The sequence below is a fragment of the Euphorbia lathyris genome, chromosome 3, assembly GCF_963576675.1.
Source record: "Euphorbia lathyris chromosome 3, ddEupLath1.1, whole genome shotgun sequence".
NCBI lineage: Eukaryota > Viridiplantae > Streptophyta > Magnoliopsida > Malpighiales > Euphorbiaceae > Euphorbia > Euphorbia lathyris.
Window position 1 is genome coordinate 38,607,678 of NC_088912.1, and position 27,800 is coordinate 38,635,477.

Below are 27,800 nucleotides of genomic sequence, written 5' to 3' on the forward strand. Positions count from 1 at the left end.
GATGGTTTTAATAGTATTAATTCAAAAGGTCCTTGTTTTATTAAAAGTGCGAAAAAACAAAAAGTAAACCATAGTTTTTTATCCGAAAATTAGTGAAACCAAAAGAGTTTTATTTAAAATTTATGTAAAAGTTAATATCACAAAGTAATACATCAAAGGTAAACACCACTGTTATAAGAGATAAGGCATGAAATAAGACTTTAAGCCTAGATCTAAACGTTAGGCCTAAGTTATGTGGCGAAAGAAAATTGCAGAAAGGTATGAAGATAAGGACGCGTGTGCGCAGGTCTCAAAATCTCAAATTTGACAAAAATACGACATGTCGTTTTGAACAGCTCTGTTTCGGGTGGCAACCACCACCATTCTATCCCATCCCAACTGCTTCTTCCCTCTCCTTGTAATTAGCGCTGCTTTTGTTTTTCTGAATATGGATTTGGTTTAACTTTAATCCATTTCCATATTCAGATTTCAAAAACCCCCAATTTCCCCTTTCTGAATCTTCTTCCTAAATGGGAAATTCATCCAGCAGTAGCCGTCGGCATCATCACCGGCAAACCGCCCCCTCTCACCCCCAAATCACCACTAGTCAATACGCCTTCGCTGCTCCTTCTCAGTATCCTAACCCTAATTTGCCTTACCATTACCATCAGTACCCTCCTGGTTTTTACTCTCCACATCCTGCTCCCTTTGTCCCACTTCCTCATAATTTTCATCGTTATCCTTCTTGCTCTGATGCTCCTCCGCTTCCCCATCCCGTCGAGCATCAAAAGGCTGTTACCATTAGGAATGATGTTAATATTAAAAAAGATAGTCTTAGGGTTGAAGAGGATGATCGAAGTCCTGGAAAGTTCCTTGTCTCCTTCACTTTTGATGCCACTGCCCCCGGAAGGTAAATTTCCTGTAAAGTTATCTTTTATTTTGTTTTTGCTCAATTGCTGTTTTATATTTGGCTAGTTGTTTTTGCTAGTTTAGCTTCGATCTTGAAATTGAGGAAAAACTTGAGTAACTCGTGGCATGTTTTTATTTGGTGTTGTGTTTGTTTGGAATGAGATGGTCCCAAATTCGTCATGGTGTTTGTTTCGAGGCATAAATTTCCATACTTTAGCCTTTGAGGTTAATGAGGTTGAGACTTAAAAGGAGGTTATGGGAAGGAAAGGAGAGCCATGGAAATGAAAGTTAAAAATTAACTTTGTTTGAGAATTTATAGAATTGAAATGAGAGTTAAAAGTTTAACTTGGTTTGGAAGTTCTAAGGAAGGTTAAATTTAGTCTCCAGAAATAAATTTTGTGAACAATTGAAGGTTAGAGTTTGGAGTCTAAAGGAAGTAAATTTACTTCTGTTAACCTTCCTCTACTCTCCAAAAACAACTCTCAAACAATGGTAATGTGATATTTAACTTTCCATTACTCTCATTTATCTCCATTAATTTCCTCCCAAACAAGGGCTTATTGTTGTGAATAATTCATCTTCATGGGGTGATACTATAATTTCTGAATGATTTAGAAGAGCTTACTTGAAGCAATTAAGGTTTTAAGGTTTGCTCGAGTGGTTAAAGGGCTTCTAGCCGCAAAGTTAGAGATCTTGAGTCAAATGCAGTAAAATTTAATTGAGAGTATCTACCTACAGGGTTACTGGCTATTCTTCAACCGATTAATTGGATAAACTATATATATAAAAAAAGGAGCCTGCTTTTCCCTGTTCCATGGAAGTTCTTCTCTTAGAAAATTAAGCAGCGTGGCAGTGTGTTTTACTTGGTTCACCATCCCTTTGATCTTTTATCTGACACTATAATCTATATTGTTATTTATTTGAATGAATGGAATGAGAATTAGATGAGCTATAAATTTAATTCTGATTTTATTTTTGCTCTTTACTTCTTTTCCCTGTGGCAGCATTACAGTTGCCTTTTTCGCTAAAGAAGGTGTAGATTGTAACTTAGTGGCAACAAAAGAAAACATGCTTCAACCAGTGGCTATCTCTTTTGAGCAAGGTCTTGGCCAGAAGTTTAGACAACCTTCTGGTACCGGGATTGATTTTTCAATGTTTCAGGAATCGGAGTTGAAGGAGGAAATTGATGGGGTTTACCCTCTCATGGTGAAAGCCGACTCGCATAGTGAGGCTCAGCCATCGAATAATGATGGATCGGAAGTGACTTCAACTGGAAATTCTCAGATAACCTTGGCTGTGTTTGATAAAAAAGAGAATGATAAATACATGGTCAGAGTGATGAAACAGATACTATGGGTGAGTGGAACAAGATATGAACTGCAGGAGATATACGGGATTGGAAATTCTGTTGAAGTTGAATCGGATGAGAATGATTCTGGAAAAGAATGTGTGATATGTTTATCCGAACCACAAGATACTACTGTTCTACCATGCCGGCACATGGTAATTACTGATCGGAATCCTTCCTACTCTTTTTTACCACTATTTTCGTTTTAAGAATATCTGGAGCTGTTTTACCAATAAAACCAGTTGGTAAATACCAAATACTCTAGAAATAAGGTGGTTATTGTTGTTTTGGAGCTGTGTTACCAATAAAATTTAGATAATAAAATAATCTCAAGTCTCTTGAGCTTCAATTGTTAATAATATGTGACATGCTTGATTGGGATCACAATTCAATCTACATGGCTTATATTGGTGATGGGAAGATTAACAAATGTTCTCACATTTCTTCTGTCCTTCCTAACCAAGTTATGAATGGAGTTACTGATAATTAACTTTGTTAATTATGTGCTCGATGTTGTTCTGTAGCATTTACAGTCGTTAGATGACTGCTAATATGATTTTATATCTGCCTGTGGATGCAGTGTATGTGCAGTTCATGCGCCAAGGTCTTGCGGTGTCAAACAAATCGATGCCCCATCTGTAGACAACTAATTGAGCGGCTCCTCGAAATTAAGGTGAAGGATGGTGCTGATGATGAAGTATCAAATTGATTCCATAAACTTGATGATATCTTTAGTTTGTATTTCCATATCATCACTCCTTGGACAGAAAACGAGGTATGAAGATTTAAGTACACTTTTCCCCCACATTGTGATTCTTCATGGCCAGAATTCGCAACACGTAAATAGTGTAACCAATGGTTTTGTTTATATATAATATATTTATGTTCTTATGAGCTGCTCTTTTGGCTTCAGAACCTTGTATTCATTGTAAAGAAAAGTTTGAGCTTTTTTGTTTCCTGGTTTGCCTGCCTAATTTTGGTCAATCCTTATGCTGAAGAAGGATCCAACTTGAAGTTGGTTAGAAACAGTTAAAATCATACAATGGTCTTGGATTTTCAACAACATATATATGCTATGGTTCCTTCCTGATTTTGCTCAATGTATATGTTGATATGAGTATCATTTTTACTTTCCCTAATTAAATCAAAAAATAATTAAAATTTCCATAGTCGAAAGTTGAAGTTGTCATAATGGGTAAATTTAGAAAGTAGTTTCTTTTCCCCCCTTTTCAAAATTAGAAAGTTGTCTAGTCTTTTGAGATTTGAAAATGCATTACAATTCAAGATTTTGGTAATCTTTTATTAAAGATATTATTGTATGAATTGTATTTTGATGCAATTTTACTGTATGGTGTGGGATTCGGATTGTGGCCGATAGTTGATGGATGGGATTCTGATTGTGGCCGATAGTCGATGGATGTAAGACATGCATTTGTGTTAAGGAGGTAGTGTATGTGGTAGCTTTTTATTGGGACATTAATCACCACTGAGAGGTGAAGTTCTATCCTGTAAAATGAAGGGCTAAGAGAGCCTCGAGGTGTGTATAAATCCTACCTTCAATGACTTAAGCATTAGAGAGAAGGAACAAGTTTTTGTTACTTCCATTTGCCACATGTGCAAAAACACAACATAATATACAAACAACATAACATGTGCAAAAACACAACATACAAACAACATATCATTATAATACTCTCTTACTTTCAATTTTTATGGGACCCACTTGTCATAAAACACTATACATTAACTCAATTAATATATAATTAATAATTTTTACTCAACAAAATTATTTTTTCAATACTTATTAAAATTTCCATAAAAAATATCATAACAAAATAATTAATTAATATTTGATTATGTATTTTTTTAAGAAAATAATTGGTTATATATTTTTTTTTCATGTACTTTTTTGATATTTTTGTTTGTAATATAAAATGTTTTTTTTACGGTATTGTAATATAAATAGTTTTTTAATATTTTAAAGCATAAACAAAGTTACCAATTTTATATGAAAGAATATGTATATTTTCTATATATGATATTAGTAAAGTATTAATATGTAGTGTTGGGAAGTGTAGCTTTGAGCCATTCAAGGCTTATTATCAATATAATATTGATAAAGGTTTGTTACTAGGATTGGTAACTTACTAAATGAAATAACACCGAGATAACAACAACTATAGTGGTTAATAACAAAGCTTTATATAAAATAACAAAGAGAAAACAACCACTAGGGATGCTCTTAGAATGCTCTTAGCCGTACCCCTAGCACCTCTATTGTTTGTGATAGTTTTGGTACGGATAACGAAGAGTGCTCACCAAAGACATCATGAATGATGATAAATTCCTACAAAGGGTTATTTTGGATATGGGGTTGGAAGATGCAAAAACTTCTTCTACGGTTTCTCTGCTAAAATCACTTGTTAACTTGAAAAGTCAAACAGAATCTCCCATGTTTTTTGCAAGGGAATGCAAGCAAATAGCGCGTTTCAAACCCCTATTAGGGGCGACTTGCTGGGACTTGAGTTATTTCCTAGAGTTTTGTTTCATGATACTTGGAACTTGAGTTAATTCCTAGAGTTTTGTTTCATGATACTCCAGGTTGAGTATTCGAAAGTTCGGGTTCAACTCGCACTGCAACTGTGAGGAGATGGCTCATAAATCTCCAATGTAGTTGAATGCTTTGGTTGATATGATGTCCTCAGACGTGACGAGTCAAAGTTCTGTTTGGTTTTTGGTTCCATTTATTCATCTTGTTGACGATTTGATGATTTAGTTCATAACCTATCAAAATATTGGTGTTTGCATTCTGACCCATGTTTTGATAATATTTGATAGTATTTACTCGGTGATATATCAAAATCAATAAAACGTGAACCAATTTTGACAAAATTATCATACATAGAGAAATTGAGCTTTTGATCATAGCATGTTATAGAAAATGTGAAAAATAAAATCGAAATATGTAATAACTTACAAAATAGGTGGTAAATAAAATCCAAATGTGTAAAAATTACACATGAGTACACATATTGTACCATTTATTTTATAATTTTCGGTTCCGTTGTTTTGTGATAGTTTTATCCGAATTGGTTCACATTTTCTTTGATATGTAAGGAAATAAATATTATCAAATTATAGGTAAAAATGCAAGTACTAATATTTTTTATAGGTCAGATGTCAAATAGTACTTTAAATCTTTGAAAATGACTTTAGAAAACGTTGATGAAATATAATTCTTTTCTGTTATATTAAGTGGTAAAAGTTAAGTTTTGTAAAATTTAACATATCAAAACTATAACACAAATAATTCTATTAGAAAAAAAATATAATCAATAAATAAAAAAAAACTGAAGATTAGAAATTACTTAAAGTTTTTAAAAAATTAATAATTTCGTCATGATACGGAATATAATCATGACAAATTATTATTAATAACAATTGATATCGAAAATTGATTAGAAGTTTAATATCGTAAAATAATTGATTAGAGGTATTTTATGAAAAAAATAAGGATCTCTTGATGTTTTTGACCATCACAGTTGGGTCAGTAGATGCCTTCACTTTTTGTACAATTTATGCGAGCGCATAGCATGTCGCGATAAAAGCTTGATTCGAGGTGCCTACTCTATCTCTTCTCCGTCAAAAGGGGCTTCGACGGACATGTTTATAATATACCATTTTATTTTTGGAGGTTCTATAAAAAATGCTAAAATTGGACTTTATTCTTATTTTCCCAAACACATAAGTTATCTCTTTAATTAATATCAGTAAATTATAAAAGTCATTCTTGAAATCTATCTGTATATATTATAAAACAGTAACAATGAAGCTGAGGTGTCACTTCCTCATTTTTTACTGATAAAAAATATAATATAATATATTCATTTTAATTATATTATTATATTTATATATAAAAAGATTATTTAAAGTAAATGTGAAAATAAAATAATAATATTTAATTTATATAGCATCTTTATATCATTAATTGTAATTATTAGATTATATTTTTGTTAATATTTATATGTTAAGATGAATTCGTGCATCGCACGGGCCAAAAACTAATACTAAAAAAAAGGTTGTCGAATACCTTTTTTTTTTAATAATAAGGGTGCTATACTAATTTCACCAATGTTTCACTTCTAAGGTTTCACCCTTTTTCACAGAGTTTCATTAAATTTTATAGAGTTTCACCAAGGTTCCATATAATATCACTGGGTTCACTAATACTTGACAAAGTTTCACCTAGTTTCACCAAAGTTTCATTTCACTCAGATTTCATTGAGTTTACCAAGGTTCCATAGAGTTTCACTATGTTCCACCAAGGTTTTACTAAGTTTCATCAAAGTTTCACAAAGCTCACCAATATTTCACAAAGTTCCGCAATAGTTTCATCATGTTTTGCCAAGGTTTAATAAAGTGTCTCCAAGGTTTCACCAATATTTCATGGAGTTTCATCAAGATTTCACCTAGTTTCATTAGAATTTCATAAATTTCACCAAGATTTTACTAAGTTTCACAAAAATTCACCAAGGTTTCACACATAGTTTTAATATGGTGTCACCAAAATTCACCAAGATAAAACATGCATATATTGATAAGTATATTTAACATAGTTCATTGTGTTTATTGTAGTAATTGAATTAGTGTTGGATTACTTTAAATTCAAAATACATTATGTTGTAACAACATCACAATAAAAATAATAAGCTCAAGTTATCTCAACAAAGCAAATCACTCGGGACCAAATTGTTTTATGGTATCAAAATCCAAAAAGTCTAACAACTATGTATCCATTTTCTCTACATCATATTCGATGGATTCTCATGGCTAATAGTGATAGCGTTGTCACCACAAACAGTACCCCCAATGTTTTCGTTTCCTTTTTCCAACTCCTAATATGTCACATTTGTTATCCATCAAATTATGTTATCCAATTTTCTTTCGAGTTTAACCGGTAAATAAAGTACCGTTTGATTACCTATGAAATCATTTAAATTAAAATATTAAACACTTATTTGATTTAAGTGTATTTGATAACAATTATTTCTCTACCACTTAAATTATTTAATTAAATTAAAAATCACTTATTTTGATAAAGAAAAATATTTAACTTAAAATTTCAAGCTAAACACTATCAATTAATATTTTTATTTTTATTACTTATTTTTAGTATTTAACAAACCATCTAATAGTTTCTTTTTTTATATAGTTTTTTTTCGAAGCATCATTTAATAGTTTCAACACTTAAAATTCAATGCTTATTTTGTCAGCATTTATATGAAACATCAGCTAAGTCAATTCTTTGTTTTGTTTGGTACTGTTATCTAAAAATAATTAAAGCATTGTTTATTATTGATCTATCACGGTCTATAAAATTGAAGATATAAATTGAAGTTAGTCACATATATTTTTTGTAAATTAACTATTTATTTATACGAAGATGTACTTTAACTTTTTTTTTTTTTCTTTTTGTATGATTGAAACATTTAATTTTCTTCTAAAAATATAAAAAAGAAGATTTAGGTAATTTAATTTGTTTGCACGACCCAAAATTTGGGGAAGACTAGTGCGTGTACTGCCCCGAAAATTGATACGAAAAGTGAACAAAAGTATATAACCAACTTCAGTTGTCTACATAAAAACTACCTCCAAGCTAAAGACATGGCATCATCTCCGAATAACCAACTTGCTTCATCTCAAACCCTAAACCCTGAGCCAATGCCTTCCCACGATTCATCTCAAATTCAATCCTCCAATGAACAATCATCTCCCGCTCGTGATACCAACAATGGCACTAACCTAGGTGATAAGCGAAAGCGAGAGGAAGACGAAGAGCCACTACAACCAGTCACTGAACCCAAAACTGACCCTTCACTTAACCTATACCATAAAACCTCCCTCTGTTCATATTTCAGGCGGAACTCTGGGTCCTGCAGCCATGGCAGTGATTGTAAGTATGCCCACGGAGAAGAAGAGCTCCGGCAGCGGCCGGATAATACTTGGGACCCTACATCGGGCCGTGCCAAGAAAGCCATCAAGTTAGAGAAGAATGGTGATAATTCTCAAGATAAGGCAGAGGAAGAGGAGAAAGAGATAATGATGACCGAAATGATAGTTGATGATGCTGATGGTGGTGAAGGTGGGTGTTTGGATCCTGCGCTTAGCAAGTGCTTGGTGCATCTTCCTAGGAAGTGGGTTACAGACAACTTGAAGAAATTTCTCAGTGAGCAAGTAGGTGTCTTCTTTTCTTAGTATTATTCTTTATAATGACTGCCAACATTGAATTTCAGTTCTGTTTTTGGTGGTTGTTGAGTGTTTTTTAGTTTAGCAATACCAAAGCTATATGTTGTTTTCTTTCCAACAGTGAAATGAAAGGTTCTTATTGCAAATGCACTAGATTAGTGAAAGGTTGGTTGACCTTAATTTGTGTAAATGTTCTTTCATTTTGACCTTGTAATTCTTACACACATATATGTAGAATATTAAAGCAGGTGAAGGAAAGTTGAGAGGACCATTGCAGAGTGGGATATGCATTTATGGAAGTTCATATTAGGAGGGTTTTGGGTGGTTATTGAGTTATCGATATTAATCATGTGTCTCTCTTATCTGATATCTAAAGTTTTGTGTTCTGCACATAAACCAGCAAAATATGTAGTTACCTTCTGCAGAAGGTAAAGGATAATCTCACGAGCCATGTTTATCATATATCTTGTGCTACTTTTTTTTTTCTTTCTTTTCTCCTTTTTATGATTACTAGTTTGCTTGGAAGGCAGTCAGTTAATTAGGAATTCTTGAACCCAAGAATTAAGAAAGAGAAGTTCCTCACTACTATTTTTTTTTTTCTTTTCAAAACCAAAAAGGATCCTGGAGTTTTTCCAATGGTTACCTGTAATCTCATTGTTTATGCAATCTTATGGGATTTGTGAATTCAATATTCTATTTTGTTGTCTGTTTTGTTGATTGTTGCAAGTGTTCAATCTTTATAGAAGGAAATTCAGATTCTAGTTTTAGACAGTGAGCTCTTGTTAATTGTTAACAGATGGTCGTATGTGTTATCAGGATGTTCAGTTCAAATTGGCAAAGAAAAAGAGAGGCATGACTGTTGGTTTTGTGACATTTGAAAGCTCAGACCAGCTGAAAAGTGCAAGTGAGGTATCCCTCTGTTTCATATACTTCAGGATGCGAACTTCATGAATTTGCATTGATCTCCCATGTACTGTGTAAATTTGAATTTTAATAGGAGCTGGAAGGAAAGTCTGTTGGGAACAAGAAAATAAAGGTTGCTGATGTGATCCCCCGATCGTATGACAATAACATAAAATCAGCCATGGCTCTCCCCCAAAAAACGGGATCTTCGTTTGATAGAACTGAGGGTGGTGATGCAAATGATGAAAATTCCAAGGCAAAATGTGCCCGTGATGTAGTGACTCCACTTGCTCATATGCTTTATGAAGATCAATTGGAACACAAGAAAAACTCGATCATGCAAATGCTAAAGAAACTTGTAACAACCACTTCTGTTGTATTTACACTTTTCTTCTCAAATACCATGTTTTATGTTATGTCATCTCAGCAAAATGACTTGATACATTTTCATGCAGACTAGAAATGCACGTAAAGCGTGTCCAAATGGTGTTTCATTGCCAGAATGGGTTCTCAAGTCTCGGGAAATAGGTGACTTCTAAATTTGATTTATCATTTTAAGATAGATATCTTTTTTTCCCTGAGGGAGGATTCCATGCAATTATGAGACTCAGATTTTAATTGAAATTTTTGCATATTTTTCTATGTTTGTGTGTCCTTGTTAATGAATATGTTGCCGTTCTGTAATACATCATTTTGAATCTTGCAGGTGGTCTTGCATGCGAACTTGAAGGAATACTTGAATCACCGCTTGTGAATGGATACCGTAACAAATGCGAGTTTTCAGTTGGATATTCTCTTCAGGGAAAACCTATTGTTGGGTTTATGCTAGGAAATTTTAGGTACTTAGTCACTTGGGCTTCTTATTTATTTATTTATTTTTAAGTTAGGGAGATTTCTCACAATCCTGAAAACCTAAAATAACTTATTCAGAGATGGTGTAACTGCTGTACAAGAACCTGTGAACTGCCCCAATGTTTCTACTGTTGCTTGCAAGTATGCTCTAATTTTTCAGGAATATTTGCAACAATCAACCTTGCCTATTTGGAACAGATTTAACAATACTGGGTTCTGGCGCCAGTTAACGGTATGTAGTTGTCAATTGTCATTGTCTCTAAGTGATGGAAATCTTACTGGGGATTGTTGCTCTCTTTTGCCATGATCTTTTTCTTCCTTATCTGGCACTATTTACTTGAAAATAAGTTCCCTCTTCTTATTTAGCATTTCATCTTTTAATATAAGGTCCGAGAAGGAAGGTCGCCAGGGACAGATGCTGATGTTGAAAACTGTGATCTTAACATATCAGAGGTCATGCTTATGGTTCAGGTTTGTTCTAGAGATTAATAAGGGGCTTTGCTTATTGCATATATTGATAAGTAATAGAGACACCATTTTGGTCTAATTTTATAAATAACCAAGAGCTTACACATGAGTTTTCTTCATTTACTAGAACTTGGAAAGATTAGGAAACAACTATACTTTTTGGATTGAACTTTGGTCTTTAATTTATAATTTTCGCTCCCAATTACGTAGGTCTCTTTGGCTGGCTTTGCTGATGAATTAATAAACAGTGAACTTGAGAGGTTGGCTCAGGCATTTACTTCTGGAGCTGCAGCAAATTCTCCACCTTTGCCCTTAAATGTTTTGGTTCTTCAGGTATAAGCTTTATTATGTTCATGGTTTTCTATTGTATTAAAAATGCAAAATCAATAATAATGGCTTCGTCTATATATGGCGTTTTAAGAGAAGAATATAGATAGGTGTTCAACCTTTGATCCATAGTTAAAATTACCTTAATATATACCAATCAATATTAATTTCATCTACCAAAAATCAGCTTGGTGATGAAAAGTCTGTCTCTCTCTCCAAACATAAATAAATCAACTGAAAGAACATAGATAAAAGGGGTAATGATTCTTTGTAGTCCTGAAAATTATACTGTTTATACAATGTTGTTCTAAATATGTTTTAATCAAGTGCTGGATGTGTTAGCAAGTATTTTGTTAGACCTAAGTAGTTGTCTTGAATATAAGTTATAAGGTTTTGAAATGACAAGTTCCCTTAAAAATCTCCATTCGAACACAAATGCAGTCAAACTTAAGGAAGAACTTTGGCTTAGTATGCTTAGTTTCTTGGGCAAAATACAAAAAAAATGCATGTGGTTTGCCTTATTTGCAAACAGAGGTACGTGGTTTAAAAGTTTGCAAATAGAGATATGTGGTATGTTTTTTTAGGGTAAATTACACCCATGGCCACTCAACTTTACCCATTTTAACATTGTGGCCAATGAACTTCAATTGTTAACGGTATGGCCACTGAACTGTGGCCACTCAATTTTAACTAACTCTGTAAAGTGACCGTTAAGGACCTTTAACGACCTCAAAATGAAAATATTCAAGAATTAAAATTGTTCAGAACGACATTTACCATGAAATCACATTTTTAATTTTCCAAAATCACATTTTTTGGAGCTTTCTCTCTCTAAAAATTCTCTCTCTCTCCTAACAAAACAACACCTAAATGACCTCTAAACGAAAATTTTCAAGAATTAAAGTTTCTTAGAATATCATTAAAGCTTTGGATTTTTTATTTTTAGGCTGTGGACGGTCGTTTTGAGGCGTTGAGTGACCACTGGTGTTAAAAAGTTTAAAGTTCAGTGGCCATACTGTTAAGAATTGAAGTTCAGTGGCCATAATGTTAAATGGGTAAAGTTTAGTGGCCATGGGTGTAATTTACCCTGTTTTTTTATAAAAAAAAGTATTTTGATTAAATTGTTAACTTCTGAATACAATCAAGAGCATTTTTATTTTTATTTTTAAATTACATTTACATATTGACAAAACGTAGACCCCAAAATCGAATTGCAGCTATGTCAAATGAACTTAATCAATTTAGTTCATAAATTGTCAAATTAGTAAAAAACGTAAAATGTCTACCATATGATTTCGATTTAAGGAGCTATATTTTGGGGGCTGTATTTTGTCGATGTGTAAGAATAATTTTATTTTTAAGATAAAAAAACTATTGGTTGTAAACTTAACAATGTAATTTGAAATACTTTGTTTTGTAAAGAAAACATACCACAGACTTCTATTTGCGAACTTTTAAACCACATACCTCTATTTGCAAATTGAACAAACCACAAGCATTTTTTTTTGTACTTTTCCCTAGTTTCTTTCCTCTCTTCTCAACCTTCTACCTCTCCCTATAAAAAAGAGCCTCCTTTCTTAAGAAACCACATTCAATTGTTAATGATAATCTCTGCCTCCCTAATAATCTTCTTTGTGTTTTCTAATTTTTGTCCTTTCTCGATATACTCCATTATTTTCAATTACCACTTCAATACCTTTGGTTGTTTGTCATATTTTCCTTTGTCTAATGGTTGCTTTGATAATAAATCAAGATTTTAGGTCTTCTAACAAATTAGGTTTATCAATTCATTGCCATAAGCTTACTTGAAGGCTGTGAGATGTAAATCCTGCTCTAAGGAACTCTCCAAGATAGTCAGGCAATATTTGCATTTACGTAGCAGCCAGTTCTTTTGTGCCTTCATTCCCCCCACCCCGACAAAATAAAATAAAAAATCTGATAAGGACCTCTAATATGGAAACAAACTAAGATGAATGGGAATTTTGGGACAGTCTGTAGAGGAGAGGGGAGAAAGCAGAATTTTGAGGAGCATGCCTTCACAATTTCATGTGATCCATAATATATATACAAAGGTGTCAAGAGATAATAATTGTTCTTGGAACCTTATCTATCAGCTTAAGCTTTTGGATTGTATGGTTCTTTGACATGGTATCATCTCCTCCTAGATCAAAAAGTTTAGGGTTCGAGTCCTAACTGCCTCATTTATTACTGAAATTTGTGCACAAGGTAGAGTGAGTTTGTATCTGTACCTATCAGCTTAAGTTTTTGGGTTGAATGGTTCTTTGACAAAAGGCGACAAGGATTTGGGTCCTGATCATGTAAGCTCATTGGCACTTGATTTGTAGGACCAGTATGACAACTTATTCTTGATTAATAGTATCTGGACTAGCAAGGCTTAAAACAAACCATCGCTTTGAAATAGAGTTGATTCTGAATTTTTTTACAGCATAAAAGTGTACCCATAATAGTGGTACTGGCATAGTTTTTAAAGGCGAAAGGCGAGCCTTGGTGATAAGGGAAAGATATCGGGCGAGACAACCAAATTACAAAAATACACAGAAAATAAAACCATAACTCAAATTGACTAATTTAACTTCTAAATTTGTAAAACAAAATAAAACTTCTAGTCTAATAATAAAATCCCAATTCCTAATAACATATCAAACATCATCATTTGAATTCCCTGCCTTGTGCTCGTGCACATGCTTCCAACTAGGATCCATTCTTGTTGTCGCTTTGGATGTATTAGAATTACTAATACTCATGTGCACAAGCCTGCAAATTTTGGAAAATTAGACACTAGTAAGCTACTGTTTCATACACTTTCATACAGTTTCACACACTTTCATAAACTTATAACCTCCATAAACTTTCATAAACGTAACAGTAGCATAAGTAATAATAATAGAAAAATAATAACAGTAGCATCAGCATAACTTTCATACAGTTTCTGTTCTTTATGATAAAAATCCCAAAAATTGTGCAGCAAAACAGTTGCACCAGTAATAAATTAATAACAGAAAAATAAAAAAGGGAAGAAAGTAGAAGAGTAGAAAATTGGGCAGAAGGAGAAGAGTAGAAGAAAGACGAGCAGAGAGGTAAAAAAGAACAGTACCTTGAGTGCAATGAAGTAGATCGGTAGTGGTTGGCCGGCCGCGCGGTTGCAGAGGCTGCTGAAGCAGATGAAGAACAGAGGCTGATGTTTCTGTCGAGTCGAGAGAGTCCTTTCTTCTTTTCTATTTGTAACCTACTGATGTTTTAACCTAAAAACACATTTTTATTATTATTTTTTACTGAACAGAGGCTAAAAAAACTAATCCACCGCCTGAAATACAATCTCGCCTGTGGTGGTCAGGCAGCCGCCTCTCGTATTTTACCCACCTTCCAGTGCAGTAAGCACTGGAAGTATCGCCTCTTGCCTCAGGCGACCCAGGTAAACGCCTTTCAAAACTATGGCTAAAGGGCGGCCCGGTCGCACTACGCGTCCCCGCTGAGTTTCCCCTGCCAATTTATTTGGCAAGAGGCCGCTCCTAAGACTCGAACCCGTGACCTCTTGGTCACACGACAACAACGTTTTACCGCTACTGGTACAAAAAAATTTGAAAATTTCAGGATGCACATTTAGATAACATCTAGGTGTCACTCTCAGGGTAGATTAAGAATATAAACTGCTACTTCATAGGTTTGGTATTTGATCTGCTGTAACTTTTGGAATAAATTACATCATTCATATGTGTGTATGTTGTTTCCCATCTGAATTCTGTTTCAATTTATTTACTTGGTGAATTGATGATCTTGCATTATCTGCTCAGGTGTAATATTGTACCTCTTCCTTTTCATATTGGCCTAATTTGGGTTCTGCTAGGTTCCTTTTTTTCTTTTTGGTTTTGATGTTTGTGGTTGGTATTGTAGAATCACCAAGGAATATCAAATGTTGCACCAGCTGATGCTCCGTTGCGCATTTTACCCCTTTCAAATGCAGAAAGTTGCTCTGAAATGAACACAACAGGTAATGTTGGTGAAGCACGAATTCACGATCGTATCAACAATCTGCGCTTCTCAATATCACCAACAGCTTTTTTCCAGGTCAACATCTAAGGAAACATATCTATCTTGCTCAATTTGAAACTTTTGCTAGTATTGTTGGACATTTTATATCTGCAATCATACTACAGGTGAACACACTTGCTGCAGAGAAACTATATTCACTTGCTGGAGACTGGGCTGATTTGGGTCCTGATACGTTACTATTTGATATATGCTGTGGAACTGGCACTATTGGACTAACTTTGGCCCATCGAGTTGGAATGGTAGTGCTGATCTGTCCCTTTTGTCAATATTCTTACTTTTGGTTATTCTTACAAATGGGCATTTAACATTCTGCTCATACTATGTAATTATATTTAATAGGATACAAACAAACACGCACACACACACTCTCTCTATAAGAGCAAGAGCACTTATTTGCCCCATCTCCTTTGGTAATTGATTTGAGCTTCTCTTTTTGAAATATCTCTAGGTTGTTGGCATTGAAATGAACGCTTCTGCAGTTTCAGATGCTCACCGTAATGCTGAAATTAATGACATAAAGAACTGTCGATTTGTTTGTGCAAAGGTAAGAATTTGGTTCCTTCTTCTTCATGGTTAAATGTAATACAAATTAGATAATGCCACAGATGACTAGGACCTAAATGAGATATCCCCTCTAAAAAAAGAAGAAAAAAAAAGAAATTATGATGACAAAATATTTTCTGAACTTCCTTTTATGATAGCCTCAATTTAGGGAAAAGAACTTATGTTGCTTTGTGTTGTTACACTTTTACAAATTTATTCTTGGGACTTAGTTAAGGACTCTTTCCCACATTTATTTATATTGCCAATGTTGTCATAAAAGGCAGAGACCGTGATGGCATCATTGTTGAAGGAGTACTTAAATGGAGCTCAGAAACAGGATGAAGTGTCAAATGCTTGTGAAGATAGTAACAAGGAAAGTAAAATTGATGAAGAAGACAAAGATACTAGCTTGGATATTGTGTCAGAAACTAAAGAGAGCTCAGACCGTGAACTTGACAATAGGGAAGATGCCTCTGGCTGTGCTGAAAATGATGCACAAGAACAACAAAACCAATTACAGAGTAATTGTGCCTCAGTAGATAAGAGTTCATCTGCTTTCCAGTTTAAAAATGTTGTTGCTATTGTTGACCCTCCCCGTAATGGGCTTCACCCCGTTGTAAGTATTCAAATTCCTCCTATTATGCTGTAATTCATTGTATCATATTTTCGAAAACATCGAAATTGTAGAACTCATTTATTTTAATCTTTAAAAATGGACAACCATAAGCTATGCTCAATTCACAGGCTAAAGTGTATTGTGTGGCTGTTATTATGAAAATGCAGGTGATTAAAGCTCTGAGAACCCATTCACGTCTACGGCGTCTTGTGTAAGTTCTAATGCTCAGCTTTCACTAATACTTTTATAAAATTTATTATTGAATGTTGTACTGACTAAGGTTTGTTGGTGTTTTGTAGTTATATTTCGTGCAATCCTGAAACCTTAGTGGCTAATGCTATCGAGCTATGCACACCATCACCGGAGCAAATAGAGCAAGGGACTAAGAATAACAGAGGATGGAGGAAAATGAGTAATGCTGGTTTGGCACGGCATAGAGCCAAGTCTATGCCAAGTTCAGAGGCATTTAGACCTGTAAAAGCTATGGCTGTTGATCTTTTCCCGCATACAGCTCACTGCGAAATGGTGATGCTCCTCGAGCGGTAAATACACAGGTTGTCTCGCATATTGAATAGTTGATTGGGGAGAAACTACATGAAACGAGGCTCTTGAGTCATTTAAATTTTGATAGAATAACTTATAGTTTATTTATTGTTTATTTTCAGTTGGTCAATGATTGTTGTGTTAGTTAAATTTAGGAAATTTTCCATTCATAAAGTATCCCCAAATGGAGAAAGCTGCCACCTTCCACTGTTTATGCAAGTTGGGATCATAAGAAAATTGTCTTTCATGAGAGAATTTTAACTTGATATGCTCAAGTTGGGCTAGAAGTGGGGGGAATACGAATGAAGCCTAATTCTTTGACTTTCTCAAAGGCTCAAAGCTGAATGTTTATATTAAGCCTACCTTTTCCAACTTCGGTTTTGTTTGGATGCAGAATTTATCCCTTTCCATTTCATGAGATAAACTTGAATGTCTTCCATTTTCTACTTTATCAAACTAACCTAAATGTAATGATGCATTTTGTTTACTTATTTTTGTCTGTCTATCGATGAAATACGATTTCTTAGTATTTGCTTTCTTATCTACAATTTTAAGCTTATGGTTATTAGGGTAGGGAAGGGCAATATCAGATGAGTTTGTATGCTAGGTTTAGTACGGTGTTCCTCAATAATCATAGAGATAAAATTAAGGGTAAACTTCAAATAAAACCCATGTGGTTTCACTAATTTTCAGATAAAGGACTGTGCTTTACTTTTTGTCAAAATGAGGATTGAGGTTTTCAACTTTAGTAAAATAAGGATTTTTTCGATTGATAATATTAAAATCACCATTGACGACTTCAAAAATGACATATTTTAAGAACTACTAATATTCTAAATAACTTTAATTCTTCAACTTTTTTATTTTGAGATTGTTTAGATGATGTTTGGTAAAGAGAGAGAAAGTTAATGTTTAGAGAGAGAAAGTTCTAAAAAATATGATTTTCGAAAATCGAAAATGTAGTTCCATAAAAAATATGACATTGAACAACTTTAATTCTTGAAAATTTTCATTTTCAGGTCGTTAAAGATGGTTTTAATAGCATTAATCCAAGTGGGAAACCTCAATCCTCGTTTTGACAAAAAGTAAACCACAGTCCTTTATCTGAAAATCAGTGAAACCACAGGGGTTTTATTTGAAATTTACCCTAAAATTAATACTTTATCCCTTTTTTAAATGAAAGTAAATATGTGAAGAGGAGATGTTGGATATAGACATAAAGAGTTATGTTTTAGGAAAAAAGTGAGTTTGGAAGTAGGGATAAATTTGAATAATTAGGATACACGCATCGTCATAAAACCACTAGCATGTGAATGATTGAAATTTAGGAGGACGAGCAACAAAATTCTCATAAAATAACTAACTATTGGATTTATGGTAGCACTCGTAATTAATATGAAAATAAAGCACATGTTTTCATGGATTTATGAGTATATATATATATATATATATATATATATATATATATATATATATATATATATATATTTTGTTTAAATGGAAAATTTTAAAAATTAAAGTTTTTAAAAACCAGCTTTACTACGTAATTAAAACTTTTATTCATTTTCTTTTTTCTCATCAAATAATGTCTTAAATGATTTTAAAACTAAAAAGTTTAAGAAATAAAGTTGTTTAGAATATTATCATGATTTTGAATTCTTCAATTTTGAGGTTATTAACGCTCATTTTAATTTTGAAGTCTCTGTTTTCAGTAAAGCAAAAAATTTCAGTCTATCCTATAGTTGAAAACGAAAACTTTAGTCCCTGTTTGAATTAAAAAAATTTCAAAAATATCAATTTGATAAAAAAAAAGTGAAAGTACAAGGGGTGTTTTTGACTTTACACTAAAAAAATTGTTTTGACTAATAATATTGGCTAAATAGACGCGGTCTATTGCTCCTTATACTTATTTCAAAATTTCTACTGACCGCTTATTTTTGTTTAGTTGCATTTGATAACCTTTATTCTTGTTTGTTCAACTACATTTAATTACCCCTTAATCGTATCTAATTGCATTTAATAACATTAAAACTATAACTTCCCACGTGAATTTAAAAAATTCCTAATTATTTGTCTGTTTGATACATGAATAGCACTTTGACACGTGACAGAACATGTCTTCCATTTTTTGCATCCAATAAATTCTATTGAGAAATAAAGGGTTACTGGACGCAATTGGACAAGAATATGTGTGTTATACTAATAATGTTTGTATTAGATGATGGAACATGCATCGATTTTATGATATTGATGATGATTTTGATGACAAAAAAAGATATTTGGACTTGCAATATGGATTCAGATATAGATTCGATATGGAATAAGATGGAGCATAGTATAAGGGAAGTAGCGAAGGAAGTTCTAGGGGAATCTAAAGGTAGCATGCCACCGGGTAAGGACACATCTTGGTGGACAGAAGAAGTACGACAAGCAGTAAAGAGTAAGAGAGAATCCTATAAACTATTGGGGAAATGTAGGAGTGACGAGAACTACGAAAAATACAAAGAGGCTAAAAGGGAAGTAAAGAAGGTCATACGAGATGCTAGAGCAAAGGTGAATCAGGATCTGTATACAAGATTGGATACGAAAGAAGGGGAAAGAGACATATATAGAATTGATCGGATGAGAGATAGGAAGACGCGAGATCTCGGAAAAGTTAAATGTGTGAAGGATGTGGACCAGAAAGTCCTAGTTGGAGATAAGGATATCAAGGAACGATGGAGGTCCTATTTTGATGACTTATTTAATGGAGATCGCCAACAAGATGTTGGAGATATAAGTATCCATCACGATATGATAAATCATGAATGCATGCGGAGAATTCAAAAGGGTGAAGTCAAAATGGCATTAAGTAAGATGAAGTTGAAGAAAGCAGTAGGACCTGATGGCATCCCTATTGAGATTTGGAGATGTTTGGGAGAAAGAGGAATCGAATGGTTGACGACGTTCTTCAACAAAATTTGAAGAAACAATAAGATGCCATCAGAATGGAGGAAAAGTACCTTAATCCCTTTGTATAAGAACAAAGGCGATGTCCAAGATTGTGCCAACTATCGGGGAATCAAATTAATGAGTCACACTATGAAACTTTGGGAGCGAGTGATTGAACAAAGGCTAAGGAGGACGGTGAAGATCTCGGAAAACCAGTTTGGCTTTATGCCGGGAAGATCAACTATGGAAGCCATCCATCTAATGAGACAATTAATGGAGCACTATCGAAATAAGAAGAAAGACTTGCATATGGTTTTCATTGACTTGGAGAAAGCATATGATAAGGTACCAAGGGAAGTACTTTGGTGGGCCTTGATAAGGAAAGGCATTTCGCGGAAATATATTGACATCATAAAGGACATGTATGAGGGAGTATGCACGAGTGTACGTACTAGTGTTGGGAAGACTGAAGAGTTTCCTATTACGATTGGAGTGCATCAAGGTTCCGCACTAAGCCCATTTCTTTTTGCCATCGTTATGGATGAACTAACAAGTTCACTTCAAGATGGTATACCATGGTGCATGCTGTTTGCAGATGATATTGTGTTGGTTGATGAGACGATAGGAGTGGAGATGAAGTTGGAACTATGGAGGCAAACTCTAGAATCTAGAGGCTTTAAGTTCAGTCGAAGTAAGACAGAATATTTGGAGTGTAAGTTTAGCGGCCGTAGGAGTAGGGAGGCAGGGACAATCACCCTAGATGGGAGAGTTGTTCAGGCCTCAGATTGCTTCCGGTATTTAGGATCTATTATCCAAATGGATGGAGAAGTAGATGGAGATGTTGCTCATAGGATTAAAGCTGGTTGGTCGAAGTGGAAGAGTGCTACGGGTTTCCTTTGTGATCCCGACATGCCTAATAGATTGAAGGGAAAATTCTACCGGACGACAATTAGACCAGCATTGTTATATGGTACGGAGTGTTGGGCAGTGAAACACTGCCACATCCATAAGATGTCGATGGCGGAGATGCGTATGTTGAGATGGATGTGTGGTCACACGAGAAAGGACCGGGTGCGTAATGAAATAATTAGGACAAAAGTAGGGGTCACATCTATTGAGAATAAAATGAGAGAAAACCGACTAAGGTGGTTTGGCCATGTGAGACGTAGAGCGCTTGATGCGCCGGTTAGGAGAACCGAAGAGTGGCAAATGGATGTAGTGGTGAGGGGTAGGGGAAGACCTAAGCAAACTTGGAGAAGGGTGATCGAGAGTGATATGAGTTTATTGGAAATTGAGGAAAATATGGTAGTGGATAGGACGGAGTGGAGGGAGCGAATCTGTGTCGCTGACACGACTTGATTTTCACGGTTTTATATGATGGTTCATGTTAGCCGACCCCGAATCATTTCGGGACTAAGGCTTTGTTGTTGTTGTTGTTGATGATGATGATTTTGATGACATGATATATTGATGTTGATTTTAACGTGTGAATTGTTGATTTATGGTGACATATCATAATTGTTTTTATGACGTGACATGTTAATTTGATGATATAATATGTTAGGAGCTCCTTTAATTATGTTAAAAAAAACAATTGACCCTTTGAATTAATTAAGTGTATCGCTAGTCTTGTGAACTTGCTTAAACTTATCTATCGGTCATCTGAATTTATTTAAAGTGACTTATTGTCCGTTTAAAAATGCTTACAGTAATCTATTGTTTTCTTAAACATATATAAAATGATACATTTCAATTTATTCAACATATCTATTGTACTGTCACATGTGAATTTACAGGGTTATTTATTTCATTTTAAACAGATTCAAAGAGCTAACAACAAATTTTGTAATCCATAAAGTCAATTACTCAACAAAATTTACATAGGCATTTCTCTACTTGCAATTCCTTGGATTTCCCTCCCTAATTAATATGTTGACATGTTTTGAAATGAATTCTAAATAAAAGGGTTGAAAAATAGAATTAAAATCTTGTATGAAATTCAAAAGATAAACTTAAAACCTAGTGGATATTCCATTTTTTAAACAAAAACGCGTAAAAACAATGATTATAGCTTGAATATTTGAAGCATATATAGAATTAAATTAATGGAAATGGCAATCCTACTCAACTCAACCTTATCCGGCCACATGTTTGCATTAATTCATTCGACTTGTGTCTTTAATTAATTCCAAAACAAAGTTGTTCATTTCTTAAAATCATGGACAAAAATAAGTGTTGTCTAATTTACAGTGGGAATGATAGAGAAATGTGGCTCAAAAAGGCTAACTTGCTTACGACATAATCTTCTCTTTCATTATTATACCTTTTTCAACTCTGCCTTTCATAATCCATTTCCATTTTTTATGTTGCTGAATTTCATTATATACTATTTCCAATATCTGGAAATAAAAAAACTGAAGATTATGTGCTATTTGATGTTTTTATTGAATACTTTTAAAGATATACATGTTTTTATTCAAGATTTAACTTTTAGAATAACGTACCATTTTGCTTTGTTTTCTAATTTTGCGTTTTCTACAAAAGACATGGACTGATTTTTGGTTAATAGATTAACCATTTGGATTTGAGAAGAAACACCATATATAATCACAAAACAAAACCTTTCATTATACTTTCTAAAACCCCAATATCAATCTATTTTATACATGTTACACAAATTGCGGTTTGATTATCACACTTCAATAGAATATAGAGAGTTAAACACTAATTTGAAATTTTGGCAAAAAGTAACTGAGTCATTCCAATTCATCAACCCGTAGTTGCTATTTCCATATAATCTGCTTCGGCTCATAATCTACTGACAATAAATTGCTTCACGGATTTTCAATATATCGAACTTTCCCCAATAGAATGAAATACTATGTAATTGTTTTCCTTGTGATCTTTTACCTTACCCAATATAAATCACAATAGCTTGTACGTATAAAATCGTTGTTTGATGGATAAAATAGCCCTAAGGAATTGGTTTCTTTTATGTATTTCAGAACAACTATTGTTGTATTTCGATGTTGCTTAGTCGGAGGATTCATGAACTGTCCAAGTTGTTGTATGTTTGACCAGTTGATCAAGATGGATTTCATAAGGATTATGACTTGAAACTGAAGTAGTAACTTGCATCTGCAATTAAGTTTTGATGTATTTACTTTGTAATAAAAGTATGTCATCTGGTGATTCGTTGAGTTTTACCACTAGGAAATATTTGGCATATCTTAGGTCTTTATTAATGATAAAAAGATATATGTAATGCGTTCTTGATTTCCTTTGTGGATTTGAGAAACCAGGAAGGAGCATATCATCCACATATATCATTAATGGCTAAGAATTTTCCATCCACATTATAGTTCCTTTGTCATGTCCTACTTCAATTCTATTATAGTGTTGGTTTCTACATAATTTGTTAGTTCTTTGATTTTAGTAATATTATCTAAGAAAGATTTACGAGGAACAATCTGCATCATTATGGTTGAACTATCTACGTGACTTACAATAAATTCATTGATGGAATTTTAATAAATCGCTTTGATTGTTTGAGCAATGAATTATCAATCTGATACTCTGGATTGGTAGGCTGAGAATCAACTGGTGCTGAAAGTTGATATGTGAGGTTATGAGGTGTATCATGATGTAGATTCATATCAAATAACTCTTCATCATATGATCGGATAAATTATGTATGTGGTGTACAACCTTTACTTCATATCACAAGTGAGCAGTAGCAAGCGGCTTAATGAGAATGTTCGCAACTTGATCATCAGTTGGAATGAAGCGGATGCTGAGGAATCCACTTTGAACTTGTTCACGAATAAAATGATAATTAAGCTCCATGTGTTTTGTTCGAGCATGAAACACATGATTTGAAGTGAGATAGATTCCCTAACGTTATCACACCAAAGCTGGACAGGTGTGGGGAGTGGAAATCCTAAGTCCAAGAGCAAAGATCGAAACCATAAGAGCTCTGTTATGGCATTACCAACAACTTTATATTCACTTTCAGTGGAGGATTGAGCAATTATTGGTTGTTTACGAGTCTTCCAGGAGACAATACTTGAGCCAAAATAGACACAGAATGCACCCGTTTATCTTTTGTCATCAGGGCACCCACCCTAATTGTTGTCAGAGTAACAATGAATGTGATCTATAAGTTTAGTAAACATGACTATTCCAAAATCAGTGGGACAGTGAAGAAATTGATACAACGTGTTGACTAAAAATGCAATATCAGGATAAGTGAACATTAAATACTAAAGTGCTCCCACAATGCTTCTGTATTCATCACCAGAAGACAAGTTGGTGCCAAGGTCTTTGGAAAGGGTTGGAGTAGTAGCCATGAGTGTTGATGTGGCTTTAAAGTTAGTTATCTTAACCCTGTCATGAATGTCAGCCACATATGGATGCCATCCTTCTCATACTGAATCTCAATACCTAGAAAATATTCTGCTTTGGTGAGATTGTGAATGGGGAACTCCTGTTAAATGACTGCAATGGTGCTAGTACTGTGTGCGTGAATATTGCAGGTGATGATGATATCATCCATATAACACAGTATGTAGTTCTTCTCAGTTTTCATACGCCTAATGAATAGAGAGTTATGAGCATGTGACATCTTGAAACCAAGTGAGAGTAAAAATGTTCAGAGATAAGTGAACCATTCACGTGGTGCCTAATCCATACCCCTGTGGTTTGGCATGATCTTTGAACCCATTCGGTTGTTCCATAAAAAATAGTCTTGGACAACTTTCCATAAAGAAATGCATTTGAGACATCAAGTTGATTAATGAACCATCGATGAGCTGCTGCAATTACAAAAACTGATCAAATAGTTATAACTTTGACCATGGGACTGAATGTCTCTTTGTAGTCAATGATTGCTTACTGAGTGAATCCTCATACCACCAAACGAGCATTGTATCTATCCACGATTCCATCTAACTTCTTCTTTATGCGAAATAACCATAAGGAAGTAATGACATGTTGATGTCAAGGACGATGAACTAGTTGCCAGGTGCCATTATCAAGAAGTGCTTGAATCTCTTCAAATATTGCATGTGCCATTGTGGGGGCTTATTGGCCTTGCTAAAACAAGTGGGATCAACTGTGCCACTAGGATGAGTGGCAAGAAGAGCCTGAAAACACCCTCTAGAATGTAGCATGGAATGATGAAGTTGCATATTATGCTGACGAACTGGACCAACTAATGTTGTGGATGTGGAATGAGACTATGTACCAACTATAGGGAAGGGAGTGGTTAATGAAGTTGGCACAACTTTGTGTATTATAGACTGTGTCATGATAGGTGTCATATAGACGGTTGAAGTACTCAATCCAGGTGTAGCAGAGGAGTCAGTTGTAGCTGATGAGGTAAGGTTCATAGAATTGATAGGCGTGGTAGTCATGTTATCAGAACTAGAGATTGGCACATGTGTGGATAGCATAGCAGGTGATGAAGTTCGTTTCAGAACCAAAGGATCAGTGTCCATTTTTTCAGCATGTTTCGAGTGGCAGAACCCAAGGTGGAGTCCACAAGTGTAGTGGGATATGAAGAAGAAGAAGAATTAGAAGAAGAGGGTGTAAGATTGGGAATGGAGAGATTACCTAGATACATACCGAGTAAAGATGGAAGTTGACAGAATGTGCTTTCCACTGGGATGCTAGTAGATGATGTTGATGAAGCAGCTAACAAGGTAAGAAACACATTTTCACTGTATTGAATAAATTGGCAGATATATACTCGACCAGTAGCAAACTCAAGGTATATATCCCTAGAGTTATTTGTAGAAAGACCCAAATAGATACACAACTTAGATCTAAAATCAAACTTGTACTGGTTATATGGGAGAAGTAGAGGGTAGATTCCACTTCCAAAGATACGCAATGATGAATAATCAGGTTGATTAATCCTATACTGTGAATAATTAGGTTGATTCCAAAGATACGCAATGATGAATAATCAGGTTGATTCCAAAGATACGCAATTATAAAAAAAGGAGATATGGTGATTTATTTTTTAGAACTTTAGTAGGTAGATGATTGATTAATCCTACACTGTGAAACATAGTATAGTTACAAAATTTTAAGGGTAGAGATGAATTAGCTAATAGGGTGAGGCAAGTATCAACTACATGCCGAATTTTCCTTTCAACAATGCCATTTTGAGCGTGCGTGTGAGGACACATAATTTTATGCACAATGTCATGGCTTCTATGGAAGGGTTGTAATTTTTGAAATCCCCCCGCCTCCCAAGATCAGAATAGAAGTTTTTAACTCTTGCATTATACTTATTAGAAATCATGACATAGAAATCACGAAAGGTAGAGAAAACCTCACTCTTATTTTTTTAAAACATAAAACCCATCAAAATCTAGTGAATTCATCAATTATAATAATGGTGTCCAAGACAGGATAGCACTGGAGCTGGCCCCTAAACATCCAGGTGTAAACTTTTAAAAATAAATGTACTGGAACGAGTAATGAAACGTAAAGAAGTTCTAGCTAGCTTACCTAATGGACAAAAAAACAACTACTAACTAGACTAGGAGAGGATAAGTTGTTTTCTTTGAGAACTCCGATGACTGTCCGATTCTGACAATGGCCAATTCGTTCATGCCACCTTTCAAAAGACACATTCTCTCCTACAAGCTCCTCCTTCAAGATGGATGGAAGCACATATAGCCCATTTTTACTTGGGTCGCGTAACAGGATTTCCCCAGTAGTTTGGTCCTTTACAAGAAAATGGTTAGGCTAAAATTAAAAAAACAAGAGTTGTCACGAGAGAATTTTTTTTAATAGATAAAAGTGATTTAGTGATTTTAGGAACAAGCAAAGCATCATTAATCTGAAGATTATTTATGCGAGTATGTCTAAAGTGAGAAAATTGCAAACCCTGACCATTGCCGAATTGCACAGTGTCATAACATTGATAAGGATGCATCTGCTGAAGCTGAGATGGATCAGCTATCATATGATTGGAAGCACCAGTGTCAGGATACCTGGGCTGATGAGGGCTAGAGAACATACTCTGAGGTTATTGATATACCATATGTGCTTGAGGACCAGGATTATAGTTTGAGTAGCAAAATTATTTGGACGTTTGCACTTGTCATCCCAGTGGCTAGGATCTCCACAATTCAAACACTTACCCCCCATTATCTTCTTCTGTTTATATGGTTGTAGTGATGTAATAGTGGAAACATTGCCTTTTTGAGGTGCAGACATACTAGTAGAAGCTATCAACTCAGATTTTCTTATAGTTTGAAGCATGCCCTTAATAATTTTCAAGTTGTTTAAAAGTTCATAGTAATCAATATTTGTGCCCTTTTGAGTGATGAGATTTTGAATGGTAGAGTGACATTCTTCACCTAAATTATTAAAGAGGAGATCATATAATGGATGCATAGGATATGGATTACTCGAAGCAGCTAGATCATCTAAAATACCTTTCAATTTTTGCATATAAGTAGTTACAGACAACCCACCCTTCTCAAATTCATACAGTTCAAGACTTAAATGAAACTACTTAGTTCCTGATATAGTGTTATATGTGTGTTCAAGAGTCACCTAAATATCATGTGGAAAAGTGAAACAAGTAAAGAGGATAAACTTCTTCAATGATGGAATTTAGAAGCAATGTTCGAACTGCATTTTCCAAATCATCCCATGCAGTAAAAGATGGATTCAAGACTAAATCCGTAGATGATATCATATAACCAATATGTGAAATAAATTGACATGAAGGAGGGACTGTGCTAGTAATATGATAAAAAAAATGATGGAATTTTAAGGTAGATTCAATGGACATTCTTTGTGCTTTGTAATTATGAGGGGTTAACTTAATACTGATGGTAATATTAAATGGAGGAATCCTAGCTAAAGTAAATGGAGATGCTGATGCGCGTAAAGTCTAGATGTAGAGCTTTTCTAATGACGATTAAATGTGTATTGCGGTGAATGTGCTATGTCTATGGATTTGGTCTTTATAAATTGCTCTTAACTCTACTAGACGCTACGACTACTTAGGGGCAAGTGTACCCCATCGTATCAAGTAAT

At 34.3% G+C, this 27,800-nt stretch overlaps 2 protein-coding genes across 2 annotated transcripts; both read left to right on the forward strand.

Moving 5' to 3' along the window:
* Positions 1-227: 227 nt before the first annotated feature.
* On the forward strand, positions 228-3,336 carry LOC136223509 (probable E3 ubiquitin-protein ligase LOG2). Its single transcript, XM_066011542.1, has 3 exons — positions 228-889; positions 1,893-2,391; positions 2,817-3,336. The coding sequence occupies exons 1-3, from the start codon at positions 510-512 to the stop codon at positions 2,943-2,945; spliced, it is 1,008 nt and encodes a 335-aa protein (XP_065867614.1). The 5' UTR covers positions 228-509; the 3' UTR covers positions 2,946-3,336.
* A 4,512-nt stretch (positions 3,337-7,848) lies between these two features.
* Positions 7,849-17,334, forward strand: LOC136223078 (zinc finger CCCH domain-containing protein 24). Its single transcript, XM_066010872.1, has 14 exons — positions 7,849-8,470; positions 9,299-9,391; positions 9,480-9,743; positions 9,841-9,913; positions 10,092-10,224; positions 10,316-10,469; positions 10,625-10,708; positions 10,916-11,038; positions 14,945-15,118; positions 15,208-15,342; positions 15,552-15,647; positions 15,927-16,262; positions 16,430-16,473; positions 16,562-17,334. The coding sequence occupies exons 1-14, from the start codon at positions 7,901-7,903 to the stop codon at positions 16,806-16,808; spliced, it is 2,526 nt and encodes an 841-aa protein (XP_065866944.1). The 5' UTR covers positions 7,849-7,900; the 3' UTR covers positions 16,809-17,334.
* The last annotated feature ends 10,466 nt before the right edge of the window (positions 17,335-27,800 follow it).